General features: G+C 43.8%; 1 protein-coding gene across 2 annotated transcripts in view; it reads right to left on the bottom strand.

Annotated features, from left to right (window-relative positions):
- Positions 1-25,519, bottom strand: part of SCG5 (secretogranin V) — a 60,659-nt gene extending 35,140 nt beyond the window's left edge. For both annotated transcript variants that reach the window (XM_047075350.1, XM_047075351.1), the window contains exons 1-2: positions 25,469-25,519; positions 23,688-23,920 (exon numbers count right to left, since the gene is read on the bottom strand). In XM_047075350.1, coding sequence (XP_046931306.1) covers positions 23,688-23,913 — 226 coding nt within the window. In that variant the 5' untranslated portion in view covers positions 23,914-23,920; positions 25,469-25,519. The remainder of the gene's footprint in view (positions 1-23,687; positions 23,921-25,468) is intronic.
- Between the last annotated feature and the right edge of the window lie 469 nt (positions 25,520-25,988).

Raw genomic sequence — 25,988 nt, 5'->3', positions numbered from 1 at the left:
AATCTACAATTTATACACAAACATTCCCTTCCATCTCTTCTCCCAGCTCTTGCTCTGCGTCTCCCTCTACGGCTACTTAAAAAAAGCATAAGGAGTTTCAGCTCTAAGTCTGAACTGTGAAGAAAGTAGCAAATCTTGAAGTTGTGAGACACGTTTAGATTTACTAAACCAGCAATACATCTCATTAACAAATATTTCAGAGAATAAGCACATAGTTATATAATACACAGAAAGATGGTCAGTTTTGTTGGTAATCAAACAAATGCAAATGACAACAATGAGGTGTTATTTTTGCCTGTCAAATGAAAAGATTAAGAAAGGTAATCTTAGTTAACTAACCAGTGAGACAAGATTCCCACAAACAGATAGGAAAAAGCAGCCAGGTTAGCCCAACGTTTTCAGAAAGCAATGTGACAGTGTGGAGGAAATGGAGCCTAAAAATAGAAGCTTGACCCAATTTTTATTTTCATAGAAATATATACCCTCAAGAATTTATCAGGAGTCTACAAAAAGATTTATGTGCAAATATGTTCACTGAAGCAATGTTTATGATGGGGACAAACTGGAAAAACTCTAAATGTCCAACATTTGGGAAAAGCTTAACTGAACTGTGGTATAAACATATAAGAGGATATAATGCAGTTACTGAACATAATTATAGCGATTTTTAAATGACATACAAAAGGTTCCTGATATAATATTAAGTCCAAAAATTCAGATAAAAAAGTGTGAGTTTTCAAAACTACATACATATGCATAGAAAAAGATACTGGAAGGAAATATACCAAATGTTGAAAGTGGTGAGATTATAAATAATTTATGTTCCAATTCATCCACAATGGACTTTATTATAGTTATAATAAGAAAAATCACTATAAACATAAGTGAACCATAACATCTATAGTCTTTAAGGGTCCCCTAAATTTCTTTCTGAAAGTGCAGTGGTGGGAAAAATAGACAGTAGAGCAATGGGTCTCCACTGTTGACTGGCAGTGGTCAGTATCTGGAGACATTTCTGGCTGTCACAAGTCAGGGAATTCTACTGGCATCCAGTGGGCAGAGGCCAGTGATGCAGCCCCCATAACAGAGAACTCTCTGGCCCAATGTCAAGAGTATTGAGGGTGAGGGGTGCCTGGGTGGCTCAGTCAGTTAAGCATCTGACTTTGGCTCAGGTCATGATCTCACAGCTCGTGACAGCTCGGAGCCTGGAGCCTGCTTCAGATTCTGTCTCCCTCCCTCTCCTACTCACACTTTGACTCTCTCTCTCTCTCTCAAAAATAAATAAACATTAAAAAATTTTTTAAAAAGTGTTGAGAGTGAAAACCTTGCTCTAGAGACCAACTCTAGAGACCAAATCTAGGGATTTGAATCCAGATCCTGTCCCCCTTAGCTGGTCAATCCTGGACCAATTGCCCACATACTGTATACCTCATCTTATAACTTGCCCTTGTAAAAGAGTATCATCACATAGCATTTTGAGGATTTTTAAATAACAGTATATAAAATGTCAAGGCCAATAGTAGATAAAAACAGAAATACTAGTTCTCTTCCCCCCGGAACCACATTTAAAGAACTAACACTATCATTCAACGTTTTGTTTCCTTTTGTTAGGTATTCTAAAAAGAGTTCTTCCAACCTTTTAATATCTACCAATTACCCATTTCAAACATGGTGTGCTCTCCCTGGATTCTAGAGCGTCAATATTCAGGTTGATAGGATGGAAAAAAAAAATGAATTTCTGGGTCTACAACAGTGATTACCAAAAACTCACGGAGGCAAACCTTCTAAGTAACTGGGGGCTAACATAGGTGAAAAGCAGATCTCTCGTTCCAACACTGCCCATTGGGTCTGTCCTATGATCGAAAGGCTGAGCTTATGAAGCACCTAAGGGCACATGCATAGGTGTCCTGTGTGCATCTCTCATTATCAACCAAAGCTACACGTGAATGATTGGGGCTCATCCATCCACTTGGGTTTCTTGTACTTTTCCCTTGCATTGAATGATGCAGTTCTATTTTTAATAGAACTGCTCACAGACATGAAAAATGGTCTAAGGAGACCAGAACACTAGACCCAAGACCCTCGCTCCTACTACTTCTACATGAGAACAGTGTTGGCACTGTCTGCTGGAGCTGTGGGACATCCCGCCATTGCCTTTGCCCAAACTGGAGCAAGGCTCTAATTCACGCACACTCCTCAAGGCTGTCATGGAAGGGGGAGAGAGGTCCTCTCCGCTGGAGTACGGGTGAACAGACTGAAGCATCGCAGCCATGGATCTGGTGAGTTGGGAGCAAGCTGACCACTCCCTGCCTGCAGGCACGTCCTGCTTGTCCACAGCCCAGACCCCTAGGCACCAAAACTCTGCCTGTAAAAAAAACCAGAGGCACTTACCAGGCTCCAGTGTGCTGTATACAGATCTAGTTAAGTGAGAGCCAACTGCCAAAAATTCTCTTCACTGACCACACAAGCGAAAAAAAAATCCTTGTGAAATTAGTATAATGCATCACTTGCTGTCAGAACAACAGCTCTTCCCTTTCCCTTTGGAAACATTTTCAGACAATAGCACCTGCGTCGTTGCCATATTTTTGCACACTCCAATGAGCAAGGACTATTCAGAGTCTGCACAAACTCAACAAATGGTCCCTCCCATCATCCACCGAAGGACTGAAAAAAAAAGAAGCCGAAGAAGAAGGAAATAAACTAAGAGACAGGAGAGGAGACCCGCTGGTTCAATTCAGAAGACAGGCGTCTTTGATAGTTTATAGCAAAGACATTCTTCCCAGCAGGCCCATCCATTCCTGCTGCTAGTGAGGAAAACGTTAGTCACTCGCATCTTGTCCAAGCCATGTAGGGCTTGCTGACACAGGCCTGCTGAGCTGTCATACCAGAAAGTGGCATCGGAAGGTCCCTGGGGCCTCTGCGGGGCAGGCCAGTCGCCTGGACTAAACGTCCCCTAAGCCACAATCCCTGTTTTGTGCAAAGCAAAACTTTGACAGGCTACTGGAGGAAACGGCCCGTGGAACCATGAGCCTGCCATGAGCCATGAGCTGGACGGGCCTATCAGCACGGCCATTTCAGGCTCTGAGTAAGTATCACTCTGTCTCGGTCAGGCCAAATGCCAGTGGCCGCTTCTCTTCCCGCTGCCTGCTGTGCCACCACCCACTGGAGACCGCGTATTACTCTAAAGTGCTGGCCAGAGGTCCGTGTCTGACCCTCTGGGACCTTGTAATCAAATGGGTCCAAGTGAAAAACCACATGGAAAAAGTGGAGCTGCTATAGCAAAGGTCCATCTTATAGACTGTCCAGAACATGCTGAGCACTGCAGAAAGCACCTTCCCTTTATTATCTTTCTGACGCTGTAAATGCTGGGTGACTGAAGAAACACCTGTCTCCATCCCGAAATCCCAAAGGTGTTGGTGCCAAATGTGCATGTATTTATCCAACAGAAAAAGAAATATCTAATCCACACTCGCACCTGATACCACTACTACCAATGCTGCTGGCATTGAGGGCATCTCCAGATTTGGGGCAGCATTTTTATCAGCAAAGAGAGAGGGCTTACAGGACACTCTGAGGGCAGGGAGCTTCCTTGGGGGAGCTTAGGGCTCTGAACAATACCGACCACATACCCCCTGTTCCCCAGGTTCTCTTAAGCAATGAAACTTGGTGACACTCGTAAAGTGTCCAGCCTTCCCGGCTGCCCCTGCCTCTCCCCATCATCACCCTGCACTCAACACACACTAGCTGAAAAGTCTATTTCTTCCTACTTCCTCCTGCCTGAACATGAGTCCCCATGATCCACCTCCTACAGCCTCCTGTAGGAACGCCAGCTCATATTCAACTGATCTGCAACATCTTTTATGGGGGCCAACACCTTATCTTTCTCCAGAGCTCCCTTCTGTTCACTTACCTACACACGAGGCTCTCGACTTCTGTCCCAGTGTGCTGTAGATATGAGTTGCAATCTTTAATGTCCTTTTCCCTCACCTAGACTCCAAGTTTCTCAAACAAAGACTGTAAGTCACAGGAACAGACAGTGGGCCCAGCTACTCCTCTTTGCCGCTCCCTGGATATGTTTTTCCTGACACTCATTTAGCTGGCCCCACCTCGCGGGGGTGAGATGGCATAAGAACACGTAGTTCATTATTCCTGATCTTGCGTTCTGTCACTCTGCACCTCTGGACACCTCTTAGACTGAAACACCAGTGGGAAATGCAGCCAGGGACTGGAGGAGTAAGGCAAAAAGCAGCCTAATCCTGCGTCATCCCCGATTATCTGTAAAACTACTGGATTACTCCAGACAGAGTTTGACCTCTACTAACAGGTTAAAAGAAGATAATGCCTGGGGCGCCTAGGTGGCTCAGTCAGTTAAGCATACACTGCATCTGACTCTTGATTTCAGCTCAGGTCATGATCTCATGGCTCGTGAGATTGAGCCCCGCATTGGGCTCCATGCTGACAGCATGGATTCTCTCTCTCCCTCTCTCTCTGTCCTTTCCCAGCTTGTGCGCATACTCCTCTCTCTCTCTCTCTCTCAAAATAAATAAATATAAACTTAAAAACAAAGAGAATGCCTGACTCCTACCTATTTTACAAAGATCCTATGTGTTAAATTAGTGTGCTTACTGGTTTTTTTTTTAAACCAATATGAAGGCAATAGTTCCTGGCATGTAGTAAGCACTCAATAATTACTTATTGAATAAACAAAACTGGAAATGAGTTAGATGACATTTTGACAGAATTCATGGTTCAGGGGAAGTACTGATCACTGACTCCTAGACAGGCCAACACGTGGACAGTCTGCTCTCAAGCCACAGAGGGCACGATTTCCAGCTCACCTACATACCGTCCTTACACTGGCATTCTGACATCTACGTGGGCATGCTTCACTCTTGGCTTAGCAGCTGACTAAATGGTCTCCTTGACTTTAAAGATGCTTCTATAACCCATTTCACGGAAAAAGACAATATTTAACCAGTCACAAGGACAAGAAATGGAACAGAGCGTGGCTGGGTATGAAGAAGTTGTGCTTTACCAGGATTTCTGGAAAGCATCCATCCTCACTATAGTCACATGACCCTGACTCCTAAGGTCAATACTGAGGGGGGGCAGAGCACTTCCTAAGACCAGAGGGAAGCCCATTCCTCCAAAGATGAACAACTTTTGGTGGCAGTTTTCCCAGGCCAAGCTTAGGAGAAGGACATAAGGAACAGAGAACATAGGATATGACCATAGACATGACCCATCTTCCAAAACTGAAGCCATGTACACCTGGAGACACAGGTGGCAGGATGAAAGAAGCTGCTACCGTGAGAATGATGCCTTGCATTTGTGTAACCCTTTATATCGTCCAAAACACTCTTCTATATATCATTTATCTTGACTGCTGCACCAACCCTGTAAGATGGACAGGATCGCCTATCTCCATGGTCAGACTGGGAAAATCAGCTTTACAGTTTAAAGGGACTTGCTCAGTGCCACACAGGTCCGAGCCAGGACCCAGCCCGGGTTTCCTGCCCCAGTGCTCTTCCTGCTCTGCTGCACGTGACCACCTTCCCCGTGATCCACACCATGTGCCCTTCTGCTACTGCAACCACGTGGTCAAAAATGTACGCTTACTTTTAACTGCGGTGCCAGACTGGGGTACGCTAAACCCTTCCAGCCTGCTTCAATAGCTTTCTTTATGAACCGTGGTGTCCAAGGTATTTGCACCAATTTGTTCCAAGAGGGCAGTTTGTCAGAAAATCTGCTTCCTGAAGCTTCACGTCCCTGAAGCGCCATCTGTCTAAATCCGCATGTGGTTTACCACGACTCCCGGCATCATTATAGCTTCTCAGCTAAATATCACAGGATTATACAAGTCTACAGGGATAGAAGACAGCTGGTTGGACAGACACACTCAAACCTAACACAGCTGGCCTTGCCAACGAACTCGTAAAGCTCAGGCTGTGTGATGATTGTGGGCAACTTGAAACTTTTTTTCACTGCTATAAAGGTTATATCAAATGAGACAGAGTGTACAGGAAAATATTTTTGCAAACCATAAAATATTAGCTCCCGCCACTCCATTTCCCACACGTGCTTGATCCACTTTGTCAATTATCTCTGGAAAACTGTTCCCTGTGGCTTCCCTGGAGACTCTTGCTGTTTCACGCTTTTTCCAGACGGCGTGTCTCAGGTGATGTGACACGAGGTCCTAGCTTGAACCTAGCCTGGGTTTCGGAGAGAACAGCATGTGTAGGGGCACACCTGCCAGAAGCTGATTTGTACGAGGCCCTGACAGACCTGCTGAGGAACAGCTCAGACTGAAGAAAAGAGGAGTCTGGCCTGCCGATGCCAGGACCGGAATAAATCATGCCTTTGTGGTTAATGGGAAGGGAGGGATTCTTAGCCCTCATGTTGTCTCATGCTTATATCTCTCTCTTGGCCCAAACTCTCATGTGAATCCTACGAAAAGCATAGAGCAGGGGGATGTGGGGAGGGTTGTTGGGAACACTGAGGAACAAAATGGAAAGCTGTTTTCTTGAAAACTCTTTAGGATTTAGGGGCATGAGGTACACTGAGGGATCTCCCCCTGCCGTTCCCACCCAACACATTCCAACAGGACTCCCTGAGGCTGCAACGGCTCAGTGGCTGGAGGCTGAAGGACATGGTGGTGCCCAGCTGAAGGAGACAAGAAGAGGAAAAAGGGGGAAATGGGTAACTGCCCCCATGACAGCAGACTGATTGGTTATGTTCATAATCATGCATGGGGTATGCTCTGGGCTCTCAAGAAATATTTAAGCCAGTTTGTGGGGAGCTGGGGTCCTGAGTGAGTAGGTATGAGAAAAGCCAGTGAGTTTAGGATTATTAGGGTGGCTCCAAATGTGCTTACAGGTTGTATTACAGGCTAGATGATCTTGACTGAAATAATACTAGTTTCACTTGCTGGAGTCTCGGAGGTCAATGTTGTTTCAAAGGAGCAAATACAGCAAGGTGATTTTAACAAATACTCCGTAGGCATCTATTATGTGCCAGGCCCTGTCTGGACACTGCAGATACAAAAAGCAGACAGCCATGATGTCTTCTCCTGCAGATTTTACAGTTTGGGGAGGAAGGCAAGAAACGTCTCATCGTAAATGCCGATTCACAGTGAGTCTATAAGTAGCAAATTCAGAGAATCCACAGGGAGCCCACAAGCAAGGATCATCCTTAAAGATAAACTAATTTCACAATTTGGTCTAAGATCAACCCTGTCTGCATCTACACCTTTAATCAACTAGCCTCACGAAATGTACACCGTGCTGGACAGAGCGGAACAGAACCCAAGAGTTGAGCTCACGCTGTGAACCCACATGCAATACTAGCAGCATCCCCAGATAAGTCACTTCTCTTAGCTTCTCTTCCCATGTCTATAAAACGTGGCAAGGAATACGTGCCCTCCTTGCCCATCTCAAGGAAGTGATTGTGAGGGGTAAACACAAGACTACACATGAAGCTAACTTGAGATCCTGAATCTAATAGAGGTATCCAAAAGTTAATACTGTTTTTATGTGGATTATAATCATTTTCCTTAGAAAACAGCAGCTTGATGGCAACTGTGTTACTGTGTTACTCTCTACTCTGGTGTGATGGTTAATTTAATGTGTCGGCCTAGCTAAGCTATAGTGCCTAGTTCTGCGTGGTCAAACACCAAGATAGATGTTAGATGGATGTTGCTATGAAGGTGTTTCCTAGATATGGTTCACACTGAAATAGGAGACTTTGAGTACAGCAGACCATCTGCCATAATGTGGAGGGACATCATCCAATCAGTCAAGGCCCTTAAGAGAAAAGACTGAGGTCCCCTGAAGAGGAGCGAATTCTGCCTTCAGATGCCTTCAGACTCGGGAGGAATCAAGATGGTGGAACAGCATGGAAGTTTTTTGTGTGTCTCGCTTCCATGAAATACAGCCAGACCAACACTAAACCATCCTGCACACCTAGAAAACCGATTGGAGGATTAACACAACAACATGCACAACTTGAACCACAGAATTCAGCAGGTACCTGGCGTGGAGAGGTGAACTTGGGGAGAGAGAAGCCGGCGGCAGGCAGGGAGCTGCTTTTGCAGGCAGAGAGAATGGAGACTAGGTGGGGGATGGAGAATACGGAAAAAGCACCTCTCCCCAAAAGCAGCTGGAGAAAAAGTGGAAAATTGGAAACAGCTGCAGGGACTAAACTAAAAAGGGAGAAAGGAGAAAGGAGAGGGTTTAAATTCCATTAAGACTGTAAACAAGGGGAGCTCAAAGTCTGCAACTCCGCAGCTCGATACCTGGTGGTGCTCTGGTGGGAAGGGTGAATCCCCAGGAACAGAGTGCGGTCCAGGAGGTTCTCGCGGGCCACACGGGGAAAATCGGTTCCACTGCTGGAAGGACATTTGGTGGAGACTGTTGAAGCCACCTGGTGCCAGCAGACCCCGGAAAACGGCCACATTTGCTGGTGCTGGAACAAGGTCGTTAAGAGTGAAGCCTGGTGCCAGATGCGTGTTGTGATTTTCCATAATCCCTGAAAAGCTGCTGCTACACCATCTCACGAGCTTTTTCCGGGGCGGGCTGGCACCTGGCTGCAGTCTTGGGGCACCGGCAGCAGCAGGGTCCGACAAGCATTCCTGGGTGCAGCCGACATTTGGACATTGCTCGGTGAGACCCTCCTGCAGAAGGGCAAAACGGGTCAAAGCTGCAGTCCTTCAGAAGTAAGGGGCCGGAGAAAACAGCCACATCTGAGACAAAACTCGGGAGAGAGATACTGCCTAGGGCCTGGTCATGGACAGTGAAGAAGCGGGGAGTGGATGCAAGCTGAAGACAGAGGACGGGTGCACGATTGCTGATCGGGGAGAACAGAGTTCCGGTACTAGAGACTGGGTAGCTGGGTGACGCCATTTTCACCACTCCCGCGCATGCGCATATGCACGTACAAGTGCTGAAACAATCCACCCTGGTAAGCTAGCAGCGCCATCTAGTGGAGAACAGAGCCGTTACACTGAGCCCCGCCCAACTGGGCCAACCTTGCTCTTCAAGAACACAGGTCTCACCACCTACTTACTTTATGGACTATAAAGTGCTTCATAGTCTGACTTCTAGGGGAAAACTAAGTAATTTCAGTCCTACTGGAATCTGTTAGCAGATCCATCTATTCAATTTTTTTCTTTTTTTTCCTCTTTTTCGCTTTTCTTTTTCTTGAATACAGAAAAAGAAAATATTCATTTTTATTTTCAATATTTAAAAAATTTTTTTACTATATTTTTTACTTTTGTGTAAATTTTTTCAAATCCTATCTTACTTCCATCATTTTATTTTAGTCTATTTATTTCAGTGTATTCACCTTTTCAAATTTTCAAACAATTTCCTTTTTTCCTTTTTCTTTTTTCTCTTTTTAATTTTTCTTTTTCTTGAATGCAGAAAGAGAAAAACTTCATTTTTACTTTAAATTTCTATTAAAATATTTTTCTTTAATTTTTTTACTATATTTTTTGCAAATTTTTTCAATTCTATTTTACTTCTCTCATTTTATTTTAGACTATGACAGTGTATTCACTTTCTCAAATTTTCAAACGATTTCCCTTTTATTTTTTTCTCTTTTTCGTTTCTTTTCTTGTTCTTGAATACAGAAAGAGAAAAAATTCATTGTTATTTTTAATTTTTATTAAAAATATTTTTAATTTTTTTCTACTATATTCTTTACTTTTGTGTAAATTTTTTCAAATTCTATTTTATTCCCATCATCTCATTTTAGTCTACTTCAGTGTATTCATTTTTTCAAATTCTGAAATGATTTCCTTCCCCCCGCCTTTTTTTTCCTTCTAATCTGTCAAACCACTTTCAACACCCAGACCAAACACACACCTAGGATCTAGCATCATTTATTAGATTTTGTGTGTGTGTTTACTTTTTTAATTTTAATATTTTTTAAATTTTAATATTTTTTTTAATTTTAATTTTTCTACCTCACTAACTCCTTTTCTCCCTTCAAAATGCAAAATGAAGGAATTCACCCCAAAAGAAAGAGCACGAAGAAACAACAGCCAGGGATTTAACCAACACAGATACAAGCAAGATGTCTGAACCAGAATTTAGAATCGCGATAATAAGAATGCTAGCTGGAGTAGAAAATAGATTAGAATCTCTTTCTGCAGAGATAAAAGAAGTAAAAAATAGAATGAAATGAAAAATGCTATAACTGAGCTGCAATCATGGATGGATGCCATGGCGGCAAGGATGGAGGGGGCAGAACAGAGAGAATCAGCGATATAGAGGACAAACTTACAGAGACTAATGAAGCAGAAAAAAACAGGGAAATGAAGGCAAAAGAGCACAATTTAAGAATTAGAGAAATCAGTGACTCATTAAAAAGGAACAACATCAGAATCACAGGGGTCCCAGAAGAGGAAGAGAGAGAAATAGGGGTAGAAGGGTTATGTGAGAAGATCATGGCAGAAAACATACCTAACCTGGGGAAAGACACAGACATCAAAATCTAGGAAGCACAGAGGACCCACATTAGATTCAACAAACACCGACCATCAACAAGGCATATCATAGTCAAATTCACAAAATACTCAGGCACGGAGAGAATCATGAAAGCAGCAAGGGGAAAAAAGTCCCTAACCTACAAGGGAAGACAGATCAGGTTTGCAGCAGACCTATCCACAGAAACTTGGCAGGCCAGAAAGCAGCGGCAGAATATAGTCAATGTGCTGAATCAGAAAAATATGCAGCCACGAATTCTTTATCCAGCAAGGCTGTCATTCAAAATAGAAGGAGAGGTAAAAAGTTTCCCAAACAAAAATTAAAGGAGTTTGTGACCGCTAAACCAGCCCTGCAAGAAATTTCAAGGGGGACTCTCTGAGGGGAGAAAAGATGAAAAAAAAAAAAAAAACCTATCTATCTATCTATCTATCTATCTATCTATCTATCTATCTACATATATAAATACCAAAAGCAACAAAGATTAGAAAGGACCAGACAACACCACCAGAAACTCCAACTCTACAACATCATAATGGCAATAAATTCCTATCTTTTAGGACTCCCTCTAAACATCAATGGACTCAATACTCCAATCAAAAGACACATGGTAACAGATTGGATAAGAAAACAAGATCCATCTATATGCTATTTACAAGACACCCACTTTAGACCTAAAGTCACCTTCAGATTGAAAATAAGGGGATGAAGAATCATCTATCATGCTAATGGTCAACAAAAGAAAGCCGGAGTAGCCACACTTATATCAGATAATCTAGACTTTAAAATAAAGACTGTATCAAGAGATGAAGAAGGGCATTATATCATAATCAAGGGGTCTATCCACCAAGTAGACGTAACAATTATAAACATTTATGCGCCAAATGTGAAAGCACCCAAATATATAAATCAATTAATCACAAACATACACTCATTGATAGTAATACCATAATAGTAGGAGACTTCAACACCCCACTCACAGCAATCATTATTAATGATTATAATCGTGGGGCGCCTGGGTGGCGCAGTCGGTTAAGCGTCCGACTTCGGCCAGGTCACGATCTCGCGGTCCGTGAGTTCGAGCCCCGCGTCAGGCTCTGGGCTGATGGCTCAGAGCCTGGAGCCTGTTTCCGATTCTGTGTCTCCCTCTCTCTCTGCCCCTCCCCCATTCATGCTCTGTCTCTCTCTGTCCCAAAAATAAATAAACGTTGAAAAAAAAAAATTTAAAAAAAAATGATTATAATCGTAATTATAATGTTATGTTATATATAATTATATATCATATATTGTATATAATAGTATATTATAATATTATAAGTTATTAATAGTTTAATTATTTGATAATTACTTAATCATTATGATTATTAAATAATTATTAACGGTTATTAATAATTATTAAAATCTTATAATTATGATGATATATTATATAAATATAAACATATTTTATAATTTATTTATAAATACACACACATATGCATACACAGACCATTTGTTCTGATTCTCTGGAAAACCCTGATGAATACTCTGACTTCTCCTGAATTCCATGAAAATATGTGGAGGCTCAGACTCATGCAGGTTCCAACCTGTGTGGAAGTGAGCACTTCATAGCAATTGTCCTGAAGACACGTGGTGCAGAAATTAGTAGTCGTTACACAGTAAACTGAATCTCAGTAACTGTGCTGGTTTTCCACGACCCCCTCTGCCATTATAAGATGGTCACATTTTACTTAAGGGGTGAGCCGAAGATGCCAACATGACTCAAAATTCACATAATTCAACAATCCTGACCAAGGATGATGACTATTTCTGCTTATCTGCTAAAATGCAACAAACACTGTTTGCAATTACTAAACCTACTACTTTGACTGTGACACTTGACAAACCATTACTTTGGGGGGATTCACATCACTTCCCGTGTTGTGTATGCAGTGAGATCATACTAATTTTTTGTACTGCACTGTTGCAAAGTCATATAAAATGCACACACAACATTCCCCAACATCCCATTAAGATTATTTCTAGTTGTCATCTTGGTTAACGCCTCACTGAAAACATTCATTACATTAATCAAAAAAGAAAGGAGACAAAGATGACAGTCTTTTTCATCTTGAATTATATTTTACAAGTTATATATGGGTTTCATAACATAAATACAAAAATGCTGTAACAGAATTAATAAATAACTAGTAGTTAGATGATATATCCATGCAAGATAACAGAAAATATATTTTGGACTTTGTCCTAGTTCCTGGCAGAGTGCTCCTGAAATCCTTGTAATTTCCTAAGTGATAAGAGTACTAGGAATTCTAGTATTTGGTCTTTGACTCTGGTTTCTGACACAGGGCTCTGGAACCCTTTGTAATTTCCTGGATGACCGGAGTGTATTTTGTTCTAATAAAGTGACTCTGGGTGGACACCTGGGTGGCTCCCCGATGAGGACTGGTCACCAGAAAGATGAAGCCATGATCAGAAGCTTAAGATTTTCCGCCCCGCCCCCTAGTCTCTTGAGAGGGGTGAGGGCTGAAAACAGACTTAATGATTGATCATGCCTACAGAGTGAAGCCTCCATAAAATCCCAAAAGTACACGGTTCAGGGAACTTCCAGGTTGGTGAACACATCCACACTGGGAGGGTGTGCACCCCAACTCCATGGAGACAGAAGCTCCTTCACTAGGGACCCTCCCGGACTTTGCCCTATGCATCTCTTCATCTGGCCGTTCATCTATCTCCTCTATAATATCATTTAACAAACCAGTAAATGTAAGTGTTTCCCTGAGTTCCATGAGCTGCTCTAGCAAATCAATCTAACCTGAGGAGTGGGTGGCGGGAACCTCAGAATCATAGCCAGTGAGTCAGAAGCACAGGTGACTGTCTGGACTTGAAGCTGGCATCTGGAGTGGGGGAGTCTTGTGGGACTGAGCCCTTAAGCTGGGGGAGCTGCCACTCTCTCCAGGGAGGTCATGTCAGAATTGAGTTAAATTATAGGACACCCAACTAGTGTCACAGAATTGCCTGGTGTGGGAAATCCCCCCCCCCACATCTGGGGTCAGAAGTGTTTTGTGTGTGGCAGTCTTGTGACAGTAAAGGGGAAACACAATAGGAAAAGTGAGGTTCTTTCTTTTTTCTTTAAGTTTATTTATTTTGAGAGAGAGAATGCATGCGTGCATGAGAGCAGAAGGACAGAGACAGGGAGAAAAAGACTCCCAAGCAGGCTCCACATAGTCAGAGCAGAGCCTGACCTGAGGCTCGAACTTATAAACCATGAGACCATGACCTGAGCTGAAATCAAGAGTCAGATACTAAACGGACTGAGCCACCCAGGGGCCCCAAAATGAGTTTTTCGAGTTCACAAAAAGTTGAAGATATCTGATACTTTAAAATACCAAAAAACATACAGGCAAGGTGTATGAGATACATAAGATGACAAGTAGAGATTTGGGAGGCTGACTGCACTTCCTGTGTTCTTATTTTAATTCTGAGCAGGTGGCTCGAAATGGTAGAGTGTCTACAACAAATACTGAGGCCTAAACCTCCAAACTTCACTGCACCCCGATGCCCCTCTGCCTCTTCCCTTTCTGCCCACGGAGGAAGGACCAGACCCAGGCCACCTGTGCTCCAGTTCTCATCCCCTCCCACACCCTCAGGAACTTCCACCACTCAAGTTATCTGCTGTTCATCCCACATCTTCAAGGCTACCTCTCCACTGGTTCTAGCCAATTCGCACTTCAACAAGTTCAGATCTCTCCCATCCAAAACCAAGAACCTAAACAAAAACCTTCTTCAGCTCTCTGGCATCCATCCCCCATGCCTTCCATAAGGTTTAGTCAGTCTTCTCCCCCTTACCTGGCCTCTTGGGAACAGGGTTTTACATGGTGCCTTCCCTGTGTCCTGCCCCGTGGTTTCTGCCCAAGTGCCCCAGTGACTCTGGTGTTGCTCTACCCGTTGAACGTTTTATACCTGATGGCCCTTATTTCATATGACTTCTCTGCAGATTTTTTACCATGGCAATCACTGCCAGTTCCTGAAACACTTTCTTTCCTTGTTTTCTATACACGTCATCATTCTGATGCCTTGTGGCCAATCTTTCTCTGTTTTCCTTATAGACTCTTCTACCTGGCCCTCACAGACTGAGTCTTACAGGCCTTTTTCTTAGGTGCTCTGCTCTTCCTCCTTGACACTCACCCAGGGTACCCTCACCTGTTCCTACAGCATCAGCCACCAATACCATGGGGAGGACTCTGAAATCTCTTCCCTCACCCCAGCATCTCTCCCGTGTCATATACATCTAAGTGCCTCCTGGACACCTGCACCTGGATGTCACAGGGCAACTTAAACACAACAGAAAAATAAGTCATTATTTTCATCTCCCTATCCTGCCTCCACCTCCCCCCGAAAAACTCCAAACCTCCCACTACTCCTTTTGAATTTCTTATCATTATCCATGCAATTGACCAAAATGGAAAACTGGAACTCATCCAGGGACTTTTTTTTAAGGATTTGAGTTCAGGGTGGGCTGAATGGAACCCCAAAGGACATGGGCCAAACTGGCCTTCTCAAAGGTCCAACCCATTGCTTTCACTGGCTTCCCCAGGATGGGGCCAGCCTAGAAAGATTTTAGTCAGGATACATGGGTCAAGAGTCAGCCCCATCCTTTCCTCCAACTGCAGAGAGGCTAGCCAGAAATAAGTGAGGCCCCTCTGCCATTCAGTGTTTAAGTCTCTCTCCCATCCAACCGTCAAATGGGAAGCAACTGCTGCCTCCCTATGGCAAAATGGAGGCACTGCAGTTATTTACAGAGTCCAAAGTCTGGCTAATAATGCTCCTTAGGATGTGCCCCTTCAAATAGGCTTTACCTTACAAAGGACTCTTTCTCCTCTTGATATTTATTAGGAAAACAATCTTGTTCTCTTTGTTTTGAAATGGAAATATTGAGGTCCAAAAGTCAGTGTTGTAAAAAAGAATTTTGGTATTTTTATGTTTGGTAATATAGCTTTAAAATTATTTGAGGAGTGCTTGGGTGGCTCAGTCGGTTCAGTGTCCCACTCTTGATTTTGGCTCAGGTTATGATCTCACGGTTCGTGAGATCGAGCCCTGCATCAGGAGTGCCCTACTTGGGAAGCTCTCTCTTTTTCTCTTTCTCTCTGCCCCACCCCACCATGCATGCACATGCATGCTTTTTCTCTCCAAGCAAATAAATAAACTTTAAAATTATTTGAAACCATTAAATGCCAGTGTTTATACATTTCTATCCAGTGGTTTGTTATCTGGTGTTATCACAAAGCTAGGTATTTGGTGGCCTAGAATTGTGGGGAAAATAAACAGGAGGCACTCAGGAGACCCACTTTTACCAGAGGCTATTAATATTCTAAAAACTAAAGCACATTTTCTGACTGAATTCATCCAAGGCCAACATTACTGTCAGCTGGTAAAGCAGCTCCTGACTTCCAAGAGTCTCTACCCCATGGCAAATGGCTCCTCTGAATCACCTTGCTGGCTGGTGGCTTCTCTTGTTTCTGGGGACAATATGACAACAGGAGCCATTCAGGTATGTCACAGGGACCAGTAAACAACTTTGGGCTTGGGGGAAGATGGCCGCTGCTGAAATACAAGGGGGTTTTTCTAACCAGATGAGTAATCAAGAATAATATCAGGGGAAAGCCATTAAAGAATGAAAGTGTGTTGCTAATAATCCAAATGAGAGGAGGCAGGTTGCAGTGCAGTTGCTAACAGCATCCACTCACTGCAGGTGAGCAAGTGGGCTCAAAGCCTTACTTTATAGATGAGAAAACTAAGACTCAGGAAGGTTGCCAAGGTCACATACAGCTTGTGAACAGTATGGCCAAGACTCAGCCTCGGTTCTACTGGCCATCAAAGTGAACATTCTGTCCTCTATAAAACAAGTTGGTCCTTATCTTTACTCTGTGTTTTCATTTTGCTCTGGGCTAAGAATGTATACTTTGAAAGATGCTCCTTACCAAGTCATGTTTAAGGTGCCTCTGGAGAAATAAAACCCCCCAATGCTCTCAGATGTTTCTGGCAAATGCTTCCTCCCTAGTGACCACTTAACTGGCAATTTAACCAGGAAGCTGGTAACCAAGTTTCAGGATTCCTCGGATACACTGCGAGTCTAGCTGGCCCCCTGCTGGTTCAGTTTTGGAACTGCAAAAGGTCCTTCCAGTTTCTCAACAGGCAGGAGTAGAAAGGACCTTGTACCTGTACTGTGCTTATCAGTCACAATCAAAGTAAACCAGACTTTTTGCTGAGCATGTATCACCAAGCTCTGGGCAAAAACTTCTAGGCAGATTTTCTAAAAACACAGAATATAAATGAAATATCCTCCTTGAACTGAAAGGAGAAAAGTCTTAATAGATTCAGATGTCAAACAGTATGAACTTACCTGTTGCCACTAGATATATTTATTTTCGCCTAATATTATATAGTCATTCTTCAAATATTTACTATATGCCTGCTATGTGTCCTGGTATAAAGTAGTAAATAAAACAGTCTCATGGAGCTTACGTTGCAGTGGGGAGACAGATAATACACAAGGAAACAAACATTTAATTATAAATTACAAAAGATGCTACGGAGGTTTAAAAAAATAAAAGAACACTGACGGAGAATGTTAGCTACACAGAGCGGTCAGGGCAGCCCTCTCTGAGTAGGCGACTTTGAAAATGAGATGGAAGAGGAAGGTACACCAGGCAGAGTGGGAAGAACAAAGAGTGGGAAGCTGGAGGTGGGAAATGCACTGGGTGTGATCAAGGGATTGAAGGGACGGATGGCAGAGCAAGGTTGGGGAGGAGGGTGTGCAGGAGATGTAGGTCCTTGCAGGGCATGGCTAGAAGTGTTATTCTATTTTTGTTTCTATTTTTGGAGAGAGAGAGAGAGAGAGAGAGAGAGAGCGCGCACAAGCAAGGGAGGGGCTGATAGAGAGAGAGAGGGAGAGAATACCCCAGCAGGTTCCACACTCAGTGTGGAGCCCAGTGTGGAGCTCAAACCCACAAGCAATGAGATCACAACCTGAACCAAGATCAAGAGTTAGATGCTTAAACGACTGAGTCACCCAGGTGCCTGTAGAAGTGTTAGTTTTAATCAAGGTGCAACAGGAAACCACTGATTGGATTCTAACCATGAAGAGTGATAGTGATGGGATTTAAATTTTATTTAAAAAATTTTTTAATGTTTATTTATTTTTGAGAGAGAGAGACACACACACATAGCGCAAGCAGGGGAGGGGCAGAGAGAGAGGGAGACACAGAATCCAAAGCACAGAGCCTGACACGGGGCTCGAATCCACAAACCACAAGATCATAACCTGAGCCGAAGTCAGACACTCAACCGACTGAGCCACCCAGGCATCCCTAAACTTTTATTCTTAAAGTTTAACTCTGCCTTTCCTGTGGGGAACAATTTGAAAGAAATGAAAAGTAGAAGGAACACAGTTACTAACAGACAATTTCATAAATCCATGCCAGACACAATGGTATCCTGAAGCAGCTTGTTTGGAGTAGAGCCAGCGAAAAGAGAGGACAGACAAATTACAGATGTATTTTAGAAACAGACATGAATAAATTGCTTATAATTTGGGTATGACATGTAATGGAGAATATTGAAGATTACTCCAGGTTTTGGCCTGCCTGTATGGCTAAGTGTAGCACTATTCATTTAGACAGAAAAGACTGACATAAACACGCTGAGGAAGCTGGTGGTACAGAAATCAGGATTGACATGTGGTAATTTAGCAGTTCACATAAGCCTATACATATACAAGAAACAAGTTCAGGAAATAGCTTTTGGAGTCAAGAGAACAAATGCAATCATGTAGGCAGAGAATTGAGAAGAATAAAAGAAGTGGACCCAGCACTGAGCCCCGGAGAACTTAATAATTAAAGGTGGCATTAGAGCAGCAGGAGAAACCTGCCAAGGAACACTGGAAGAAAATGGTTAATGGGAAAGGGGAAGGAGGAAAGCCAAAAGCGTGCCATCTTGGCACAAAAACCAAGAAAATAAAAAGGTTAAGGTCAAATGTGCCGAATGCTGCCAAAGGTGACTAGGACGAAGGCAGAATGTAGGTAAATTTGGCAAGGGTGGTTGGCCTTGATGAGAACCATCCAAGGCATCTCAAAATGAACACATGCAAAACTGAACTTGAACTCTTCTGGAGAAGCTCGGTTTGCTCCTCCTGGAGAAAACCGTTCTTTCCAGTTCCTCAGGCCAAAATCTTGGTGTCACCCGTGAGTCCTCTTTCTTTCAGTTCCTGCCTCCAACCCAGCAGCAAATCCTGTTGGCTCTGACTTTAAAATATACCCGCAATCCGACCATGTCTCACCACCTCCCTACCTATCATGCTAACACTTCTCTGCTCCAGGTGATTACAGCAGGCTCTCAACTTATCTCCCCTATTCCAGTCCTCCCTTCCTGCAGAAATATTTTCATACAGCAGCTGGAGTGATCCTTTTCAAGGATACATACTTAGAGGAAAAGCCAGAGACCCCGTGAAGTGATCTGTCTCCACGCACTGCGCCTCCCACCTCCCCTTGCTGCCATCGCCAAGCCTCATTCCTACCGTCCTCCTGAGTCTTGGGCTCCAGCCACACTAGCCTCCTTGCTCCCATCTAGCTTTTGCATGTGCAGCTCTTTCCCTGGAACATCTTCCCCCACATATCACACAGTTCACTCTCCAACTCTCAAGAGTTTTGCTTATCTTCCCAGGGAGTAATCCCCTCCCCCTATTTAAGTTATTTCTTCCTCCATCCCCCTCCTCTGCTTTATATTTTTATAGCACTTAGAGCCATTTGACTTATTATGTATTTTACTTATTTCTTTATTCAGGGACTATATCTCTCCTGTCCTACCAATCTTTGAGGTTCATGTTTCTTTCCCCGGTACCTACAACAGTGCCTGGCAGTCAAGAAATACTTGTTGACCTGGTAAATAAGTGGCAGGAACAGTGGACTACCATGGACTAGAAGAAATCAGGAAGTGGGGAAGTGCGATCGGTATGTGGTGAACAGTTGCTGGGAAAGGCAGCAAAAAAAAAAAAAAAAGTACAATAACTACAAGGGATATGAGATCAAAGGAGGGAAAGTTTTTTAACGGAATATTTGACCACAGTGACCCAATGGTAATTCATACTGATCCTATATCCTGTATCCCATAGAAAAAGGCAAGTTTATAACCTTACTGTTTGAGGACTAATATAGATCTTCAATAATGAGATTAATCTGAGGATCATATGATCAATTAATCAGAGTAGACAAAATAAGAGAACGTCATCTTTGATGTGCCATTCATTAGACAATAAATATCTCTTCTTGCAAGGGACTGAGAGTCCAGTAATTGTCATCTAAAGTGATGATGATCATTGAGAAGTGATTTCATAGTAGTGCAATTATGTGTGCTAACACTTTTTTCTGAACTGGAATATTACCTGCTTGCAGGCGAGTAAATTCAAATCCTACCCCCAAGCTAAATGGAAGCTTAGAGAAGTAATCTGCTCACTGTCATATCACTACTAAATGATGGAGCTGGCACTGAAATTCAGATGTCTTTGAAAATAGCCTACATTAAACATATGTTAAAATTCATACCAGCATACATATATTACGTCTATCCTTTCTATAAAAAACAAAACAAAACACTTTTCTAACTTAGTCCTTCATAATAGAATCCTACAATAAACGTTGGAAGGGATATACAAGATACTACACATATCTGTCAGAAGCCTGGGAATTAGCATGAGTAAATGAGCAGAGACGATTCAAATAAATGGATGAGTTGAAATGATGCTATACTCACATAAACAAGGATTAGACCACCCAACAAATTAAGTGCTAAAGTTTAAGACTGGGAAAAGGCCAGGCTTCTTATTTTGTTTCTTTTTTCCCCCAAAGCCTTTGGACTATTTTCTATTAGCTCTCATCCAAGCTGTAATAGGCAGAATGCTAAAATGACCCCCAAGATTGCCACCCAGGAGTCCTCACCCTGCATAATCCTCTGCTTCGAGTGTGGGCGAGACCTGTGAATATAATGAGATATCACTCCCTTGTTAAATGACAAAGGGGATGGGATGGCCACTCCCATAATTACACTATAATTAGGAGACTAAAGGGATATTTATTCTCCCTCTGGCTTTGAAGAAGCAAGCTGCCATATTGTGCTAGGGCCATGTGGCTTACAACCTGGGGTGGCCTCTAAGAGCTGAGAGGGACCTTGGCTGACAGCCAGCAAGAAAGGACCTCAGTCCTACAGCAGCAAGAAACTGAACTCTGCTGACAACCTTAATGAGTTTGAAAGAGGACCCCAAGCTCCAGCCAACAAACACCTTGATGAGACTGAGCAGAGGGGCCCAGCAAACCCATGCTAGATTCCTGCCCAAAAGAAATTATGAGATAATATATGAGCATTATGGCAAGGTGCTAAATTTGAGGTAATTTGTTATAGAGTAATAAAAAACTTAAATGCAAGCCAGTATTCATCCCTTACACAGACACTGTTAGAGGTGACCTAACATGGCCATGACCTCACATCACCACGGGTAATGACGGAAACAGAATTTTTCATTCTAAATTGTCCTAATTCATGCTCTCTCAAACCTCCATGCCTTTTCGCTCAGTGTTCCCTGATGAACTCCTAAAAGACTTCAAAACGCAAATCAAATGTTGCTTCTTTAAAGAAGCATTTTCTTTTTTTCTTTTTTTTTTTAGTGTCTTTTGTTTATTTTTGAGAGACACAGAAAGAGAGCAAGCAGAGGAGGGGCAAAGAGAGAGGGAGACAGAATCCGAAGACAGGCTCCAGGCTCTGAGCTGTCAGCACAGAGTCCAACACAGGGCTCGAACCCACAAGCCACGAGATCGTGACCTGAGCCCAAGTCTGTTGCTTAACCGACTGAGCCACCCAGGCGCCCCCAGGAGCATTTTCTTATAGCCACCCCTATCTACTCCCAAGCAGAATAAATTACTCCTATTCTTTGCTTCCATGACAGCAGCTTGTCTGTACATCTACCAAAAAAGTTGCCATGATGCACTGTAGTAACCTCTCTCCCTCTCCCAGCCCTAGCCTGAGCATCTTTTAGGGCACAGCTGCCCCCGCCCTGCACACTGGCTGCCTTGGGGTGGGTGCTAAATAACTGCATACTGAGCGAAGAAGATGAGGCTCTGGATAAACAGAAGCTTTTGATTGCCAGGGAGCTGCTGTTTTTCTTCCACACAGATGATCAGGCCTCAGGTATTAATGGAAACTTGGAGAGCTTTCTCCATGACAACAGTTGGGTGACTAATCAAGCACTTCCTGCACTAGAAGGGCAGATATTTACGGTCTCAAGAAAGCTGGTCTGAAATGGATAGGTGGGCTAGAAACGACAGGTGCAGGTGGTGGGAAGGGTTTAGATTGATCCCAAAAGGAGTGGCAAGAAGCCCTGATTTGCTCTGATCCAAGCCCTATGCTAAGTTTGCATGCTTGCTAATTCAAATTATTGGTTAATCCGTTTCTGAAATCCAATGCCAACCTAAACAGACAACAATCCCACAAAGTTAGTTTTACTTAGGGGCTGACAACTATGGGTAACAAGACAGATGTGAGAACCATTTCTTTTTTTTAATTTTTCTTTAATGTTTATTTATTTTTGAGAGAGAGACAGAGTGTGAGCAAGGGAAGGGCAGAGGAAGAGAGAGACACAAAATCTGCAGCAGGCTCCAGGCTCTGAGCTGTCAGCCCAGAGCCCAATGCGGGGCTCGAACTCACGAACCATGAGATCATGATCCTCAACCGACTGAACCACCCAGGCGTCCCAGGAATCGTTTCTCTATCAACCATGAAGTCAACCATATCCATTGTACTTACAGTTTTCCAGGACAGATAGCATTTTTAGGAAATCACAGACTTAGTCAAAATTATGCATAATCAAGCCATAGAGAATAGCATTTACTGGTTGTGTATTCTGACAAAACTCAGAGTTCACATTTTTCCTTAGGAACCCACGCACATGGGCAAATATTTGGAGTGCTCCCTTGTAGTTAAATTAGCCATGCTACTGCTTTATGACTACACCTCACTGGAGAAAGAGAACATTCAGAATCAGAATACAAAGCAAGGCGTGAAGATAAAGGCACCTGCTTGTCACCAACTCCTAAGAACTAGATTCAGATTCTCTCTATAAATAAAGCATTAAATAACAAAGTACTGTTTTTTAATAAAAGTATTACAGTATTGCTAAAAATTGAAAAAAAACATTCTAGGGGGAAGTGGTCTTGCCACACTAAAACAATCTGATTAACATTTGTTATAATTCACAATATCTCAGGGCACCTGGGTGGCTCAATCAGTTAAGCGTCCGACTCTTGAGCTCCACTCTGGTCATGATCTCACAGTTAATGAGACTGAATCCCAAGACAGGCTCTGCACTGAGAGTGTGCTCTCTCTCTCTCTCCCTCAAAATAAATAAACTTAAAAAATTTTTTTTCCAAAAAAATGTTTGACATAAACTCAATGTCAGCACCTCTTTCAGCTCCCTTTGGATTTATATGACATCATCCCTAAGAATCAAGTCAGATCCTACAGATCCTGCATTTTAACGATCTTTTACAAATACTGGTTGGCAATGACTCAAAGAGGCAGCCAGGTGGGGACACAATTTCCTAAAGATCAGTATGGGAGAAGACAGATATGGGATCTGGGTTCTAATCTTTCTTTAGGAATAATGCCAGATGCTCCCTTATTCAGTCAAATGTTAATGTACCAGACTTTGTGCTAAGGCTACAGCTGTGAACTTAGACAGGTAAGGTCCCTGTTCTCTTGAAACTTATATTCTGATGTGGATGTATGTATGTATATATTGTGTAGAATAAGAAGAAACAGAAAATGGAGGCACCTGGGGGCACCTGGGTAGCTCAGTCGGTTGAGTGTCCGACTTTGGCTTAGGTCACGATCTCACAGTTTGTGAGTTCAAGCCCCGCGTCAGGCTCTGCGCTAGTGGTGAGGAGCCTGCTTGGAATTCTGTCTCTCCTTCTCTCTGTCCTCCCCTGCCTGTGCGCGCGCGCGCTCTCTCTCTCTCTCTCTCTCAAAATAAATAAACTTAAAAAAATTTTTTTTTAATAAAAAAGAAGAAATGGAAAACAGAGGGAGGAAGTAAAGGTTCTTCAGCATGTATTAATTATTTTAAATGCTACTGGAAACTTCAAATCGGCAGAATACAGTAAATACCTTCGATGCTCTGTGGGCCCACAAGATTCATGGCCTGGTGAGCTGGATACTCTACCCGTGGCCTGGCAATGCCCAACTGCTCCATAACACCATGGAGCAGCCTCTGGATATCCGTTTCTGAGACCCGGTCAGGGGTCCTTGGGCTATAAGCAGATGTGGGAGTCCATCCAAGTGTCAGCCAAAATAATAGGCCAGATAGCATGGTAGAAACCATCCCAGAAACCATTGTTAACCTGCAAAAAAAAGACCAACATGTATCAAATGGCCACAGTCGGCATCTGTGATGATCAATGATGCAAGTAAGTGATTCAAGAACCACCCAATTGGGGCTGCAATGAAAAATACTTAGGGGGTTGCTTTGGCCTTAAGTGCCCAGTCTAGGCAGAGCATCTGCTCTGAAACAGTACTGAAGAAACAAAACAATCCAAGATAGCCAGTTCCCTCTGCACGCACATCCTTGGGAAGACTAGACAGGAATGGCCATTCTCACTATTTTTTTTCTTCTTCTTGCAGTTCCCTGAAAGCCTTCATTACCCCCAACCCCAACACTCTCTCCTCTCTTAGTAAAACCAACCAACCAACAAGAAGAACTTGCTTCGATTTTGAGACAGGGAGAGGGAGAGTGACATCTTGAGTCTTCCCAGTCTCGGGGGAAAAAGAGGCTCTGAGAAAGGAGTTAGGAAGATACAAATGGTAAAGAAGCACAGAAAGGTTAGGAGCGGTGGGAGGGAAGAGCTCACTCAGCTCAGCAAAAATCCAATACATTTGAGACCCGAGGGGGATGAAAATACACACAGCTCAGGCCTGCCCTGCAGTCTGCTAGGGGAGAAGAGGCAAGCTTACTCAGCCACATACCAGCTGAGTGATCCTGGGCGAATGCCTCAGCTTCCTCTGCAAAACGGGCATGAGGAAAGCGTCTGTCTTACAGGATTGTTGGGAGCATCAAAAAAGTGCCAGGCACAGAGCCCCCTATACTGTGACTATAACGTTGGCAATATGGCCTCAGGGCTCTAGAGGTTAGAACTTGAAGAAGTGGTGGTGATGAGAAGGAAGACAGAACAGGTGAAGGGGAGGGAGAAAACTGATCTGGGGAGTCAACCTGTCCTAAATGTTGCCTTCGATGGAAGCAGAAGCCTGCAAACCAAGAGAACAAAGATTCACGCAGCTTCCCTCTGCAGCTGCTGCAGCTGAACCTGTTTAAGACGGACGCTGCAAGCAATGGCTCTGCGCTGCTGCAGCTGAACCTGTTTAAGACGGACGCTGCAAGCAATGGCTCTGCAAACCCTCCTTTTTGACCATTCTTCTGGGGGGGGGGGGGAGTTGGAGGATTCATTTGCTTCCTTGAAACTGCAATATTCATAACCCCCATTTTCTGTCTCTGTAAAGGAAAGGCTTTTTCCAGCCACCCCTAGATATAAAACCTTGTTTCCCAAAGAGCTGAGACAGCAAAGCCTGCAATTCTGACGTAAAAGGCTGGAGGCAGACACCAACCTCTCCTGCCATCTCCATCTTCCTCTGGCCGGTGCGAATGCAGGATGTCTTTGTTTCATTTAACCCCCGGGCCAACACCGTCCTGATTTCATCAGCTACCCAGTTTCCTCCCTCGGTACTCTTCCCCTCCAGTTTATACCCCAACCTCCTAATCCCCACCCAGCCTTTGTCTGCCCTCAGACTCCACCTCAAGGATTTCAGCAGGATGCCCCCTCCCCTGCCAGTCCCGTAAAACCCGCGTGTCTCAGGTGGGCTTCAGGGGGTCGAGCAGGCACCAAAGCAGGACTCACCGAGGGGCAGCCGAAGGATTCTGCCGCGGTCTGGGCCTGGGTGAGGGTCGAGCCGGGAGCCTGGTGATGCGGCTTGCGCGTGCGTCACCTCCCTCCGCATCTTAGCTCCGCCCCCACCGCGCCTCCAGCAGGTGGAGGCGGCCAGGCGCGGTCGCCCTTGATCGCCACCCAGACGCTCGCTGGTGCCTCCTGCCGTGAGCCACACAGGGTTCAACCCTCGCACTCCACATGCACGTGTCTTGGAGGCTCTTTATCTATCCGGCCCTCTGTGGACGTAATTCCCCTCTTCTCAAGCAGTTTTCTAAACAGTGTGCCAGATCGCCACTTTTGTCCTTCGCCCCCAATACCACATCTTTAATTTTGCCACTTCCCAGCTTTTTAATTTTTTTCTGCAAGTATTCCGGCTTGAAGACGAAGGGGGCAATACTGGTAAGAGACAAAAGATGAAGAGGTCCTAAGACCTTTTAATGATAGAGTACATCATAAGCGTGCTTTCAGGAGCCCTTTCACGGAACAGAAA

This window comes from Lynx rufus, unplaced genomic scaffold (assembly GCF_022079265.1).
Source record: "Lynx rufus isolate CCGP_SWC_20201006 ecotype Redwood Valley unplaced genomic scaffold, mLynRuf1.p SCAF_13, whole genome shotgun sequence".
Lineage (NCBI taxonomy): Eukaryota > Metazoa > Chordata > Mammalia > Carnivora > Felidae > Lynx > Lynx rufus.
Note: the sequence above shows the minus strand (reverse complement) of the source record. Positions and strands in the feature narration are given on the sequence as shown.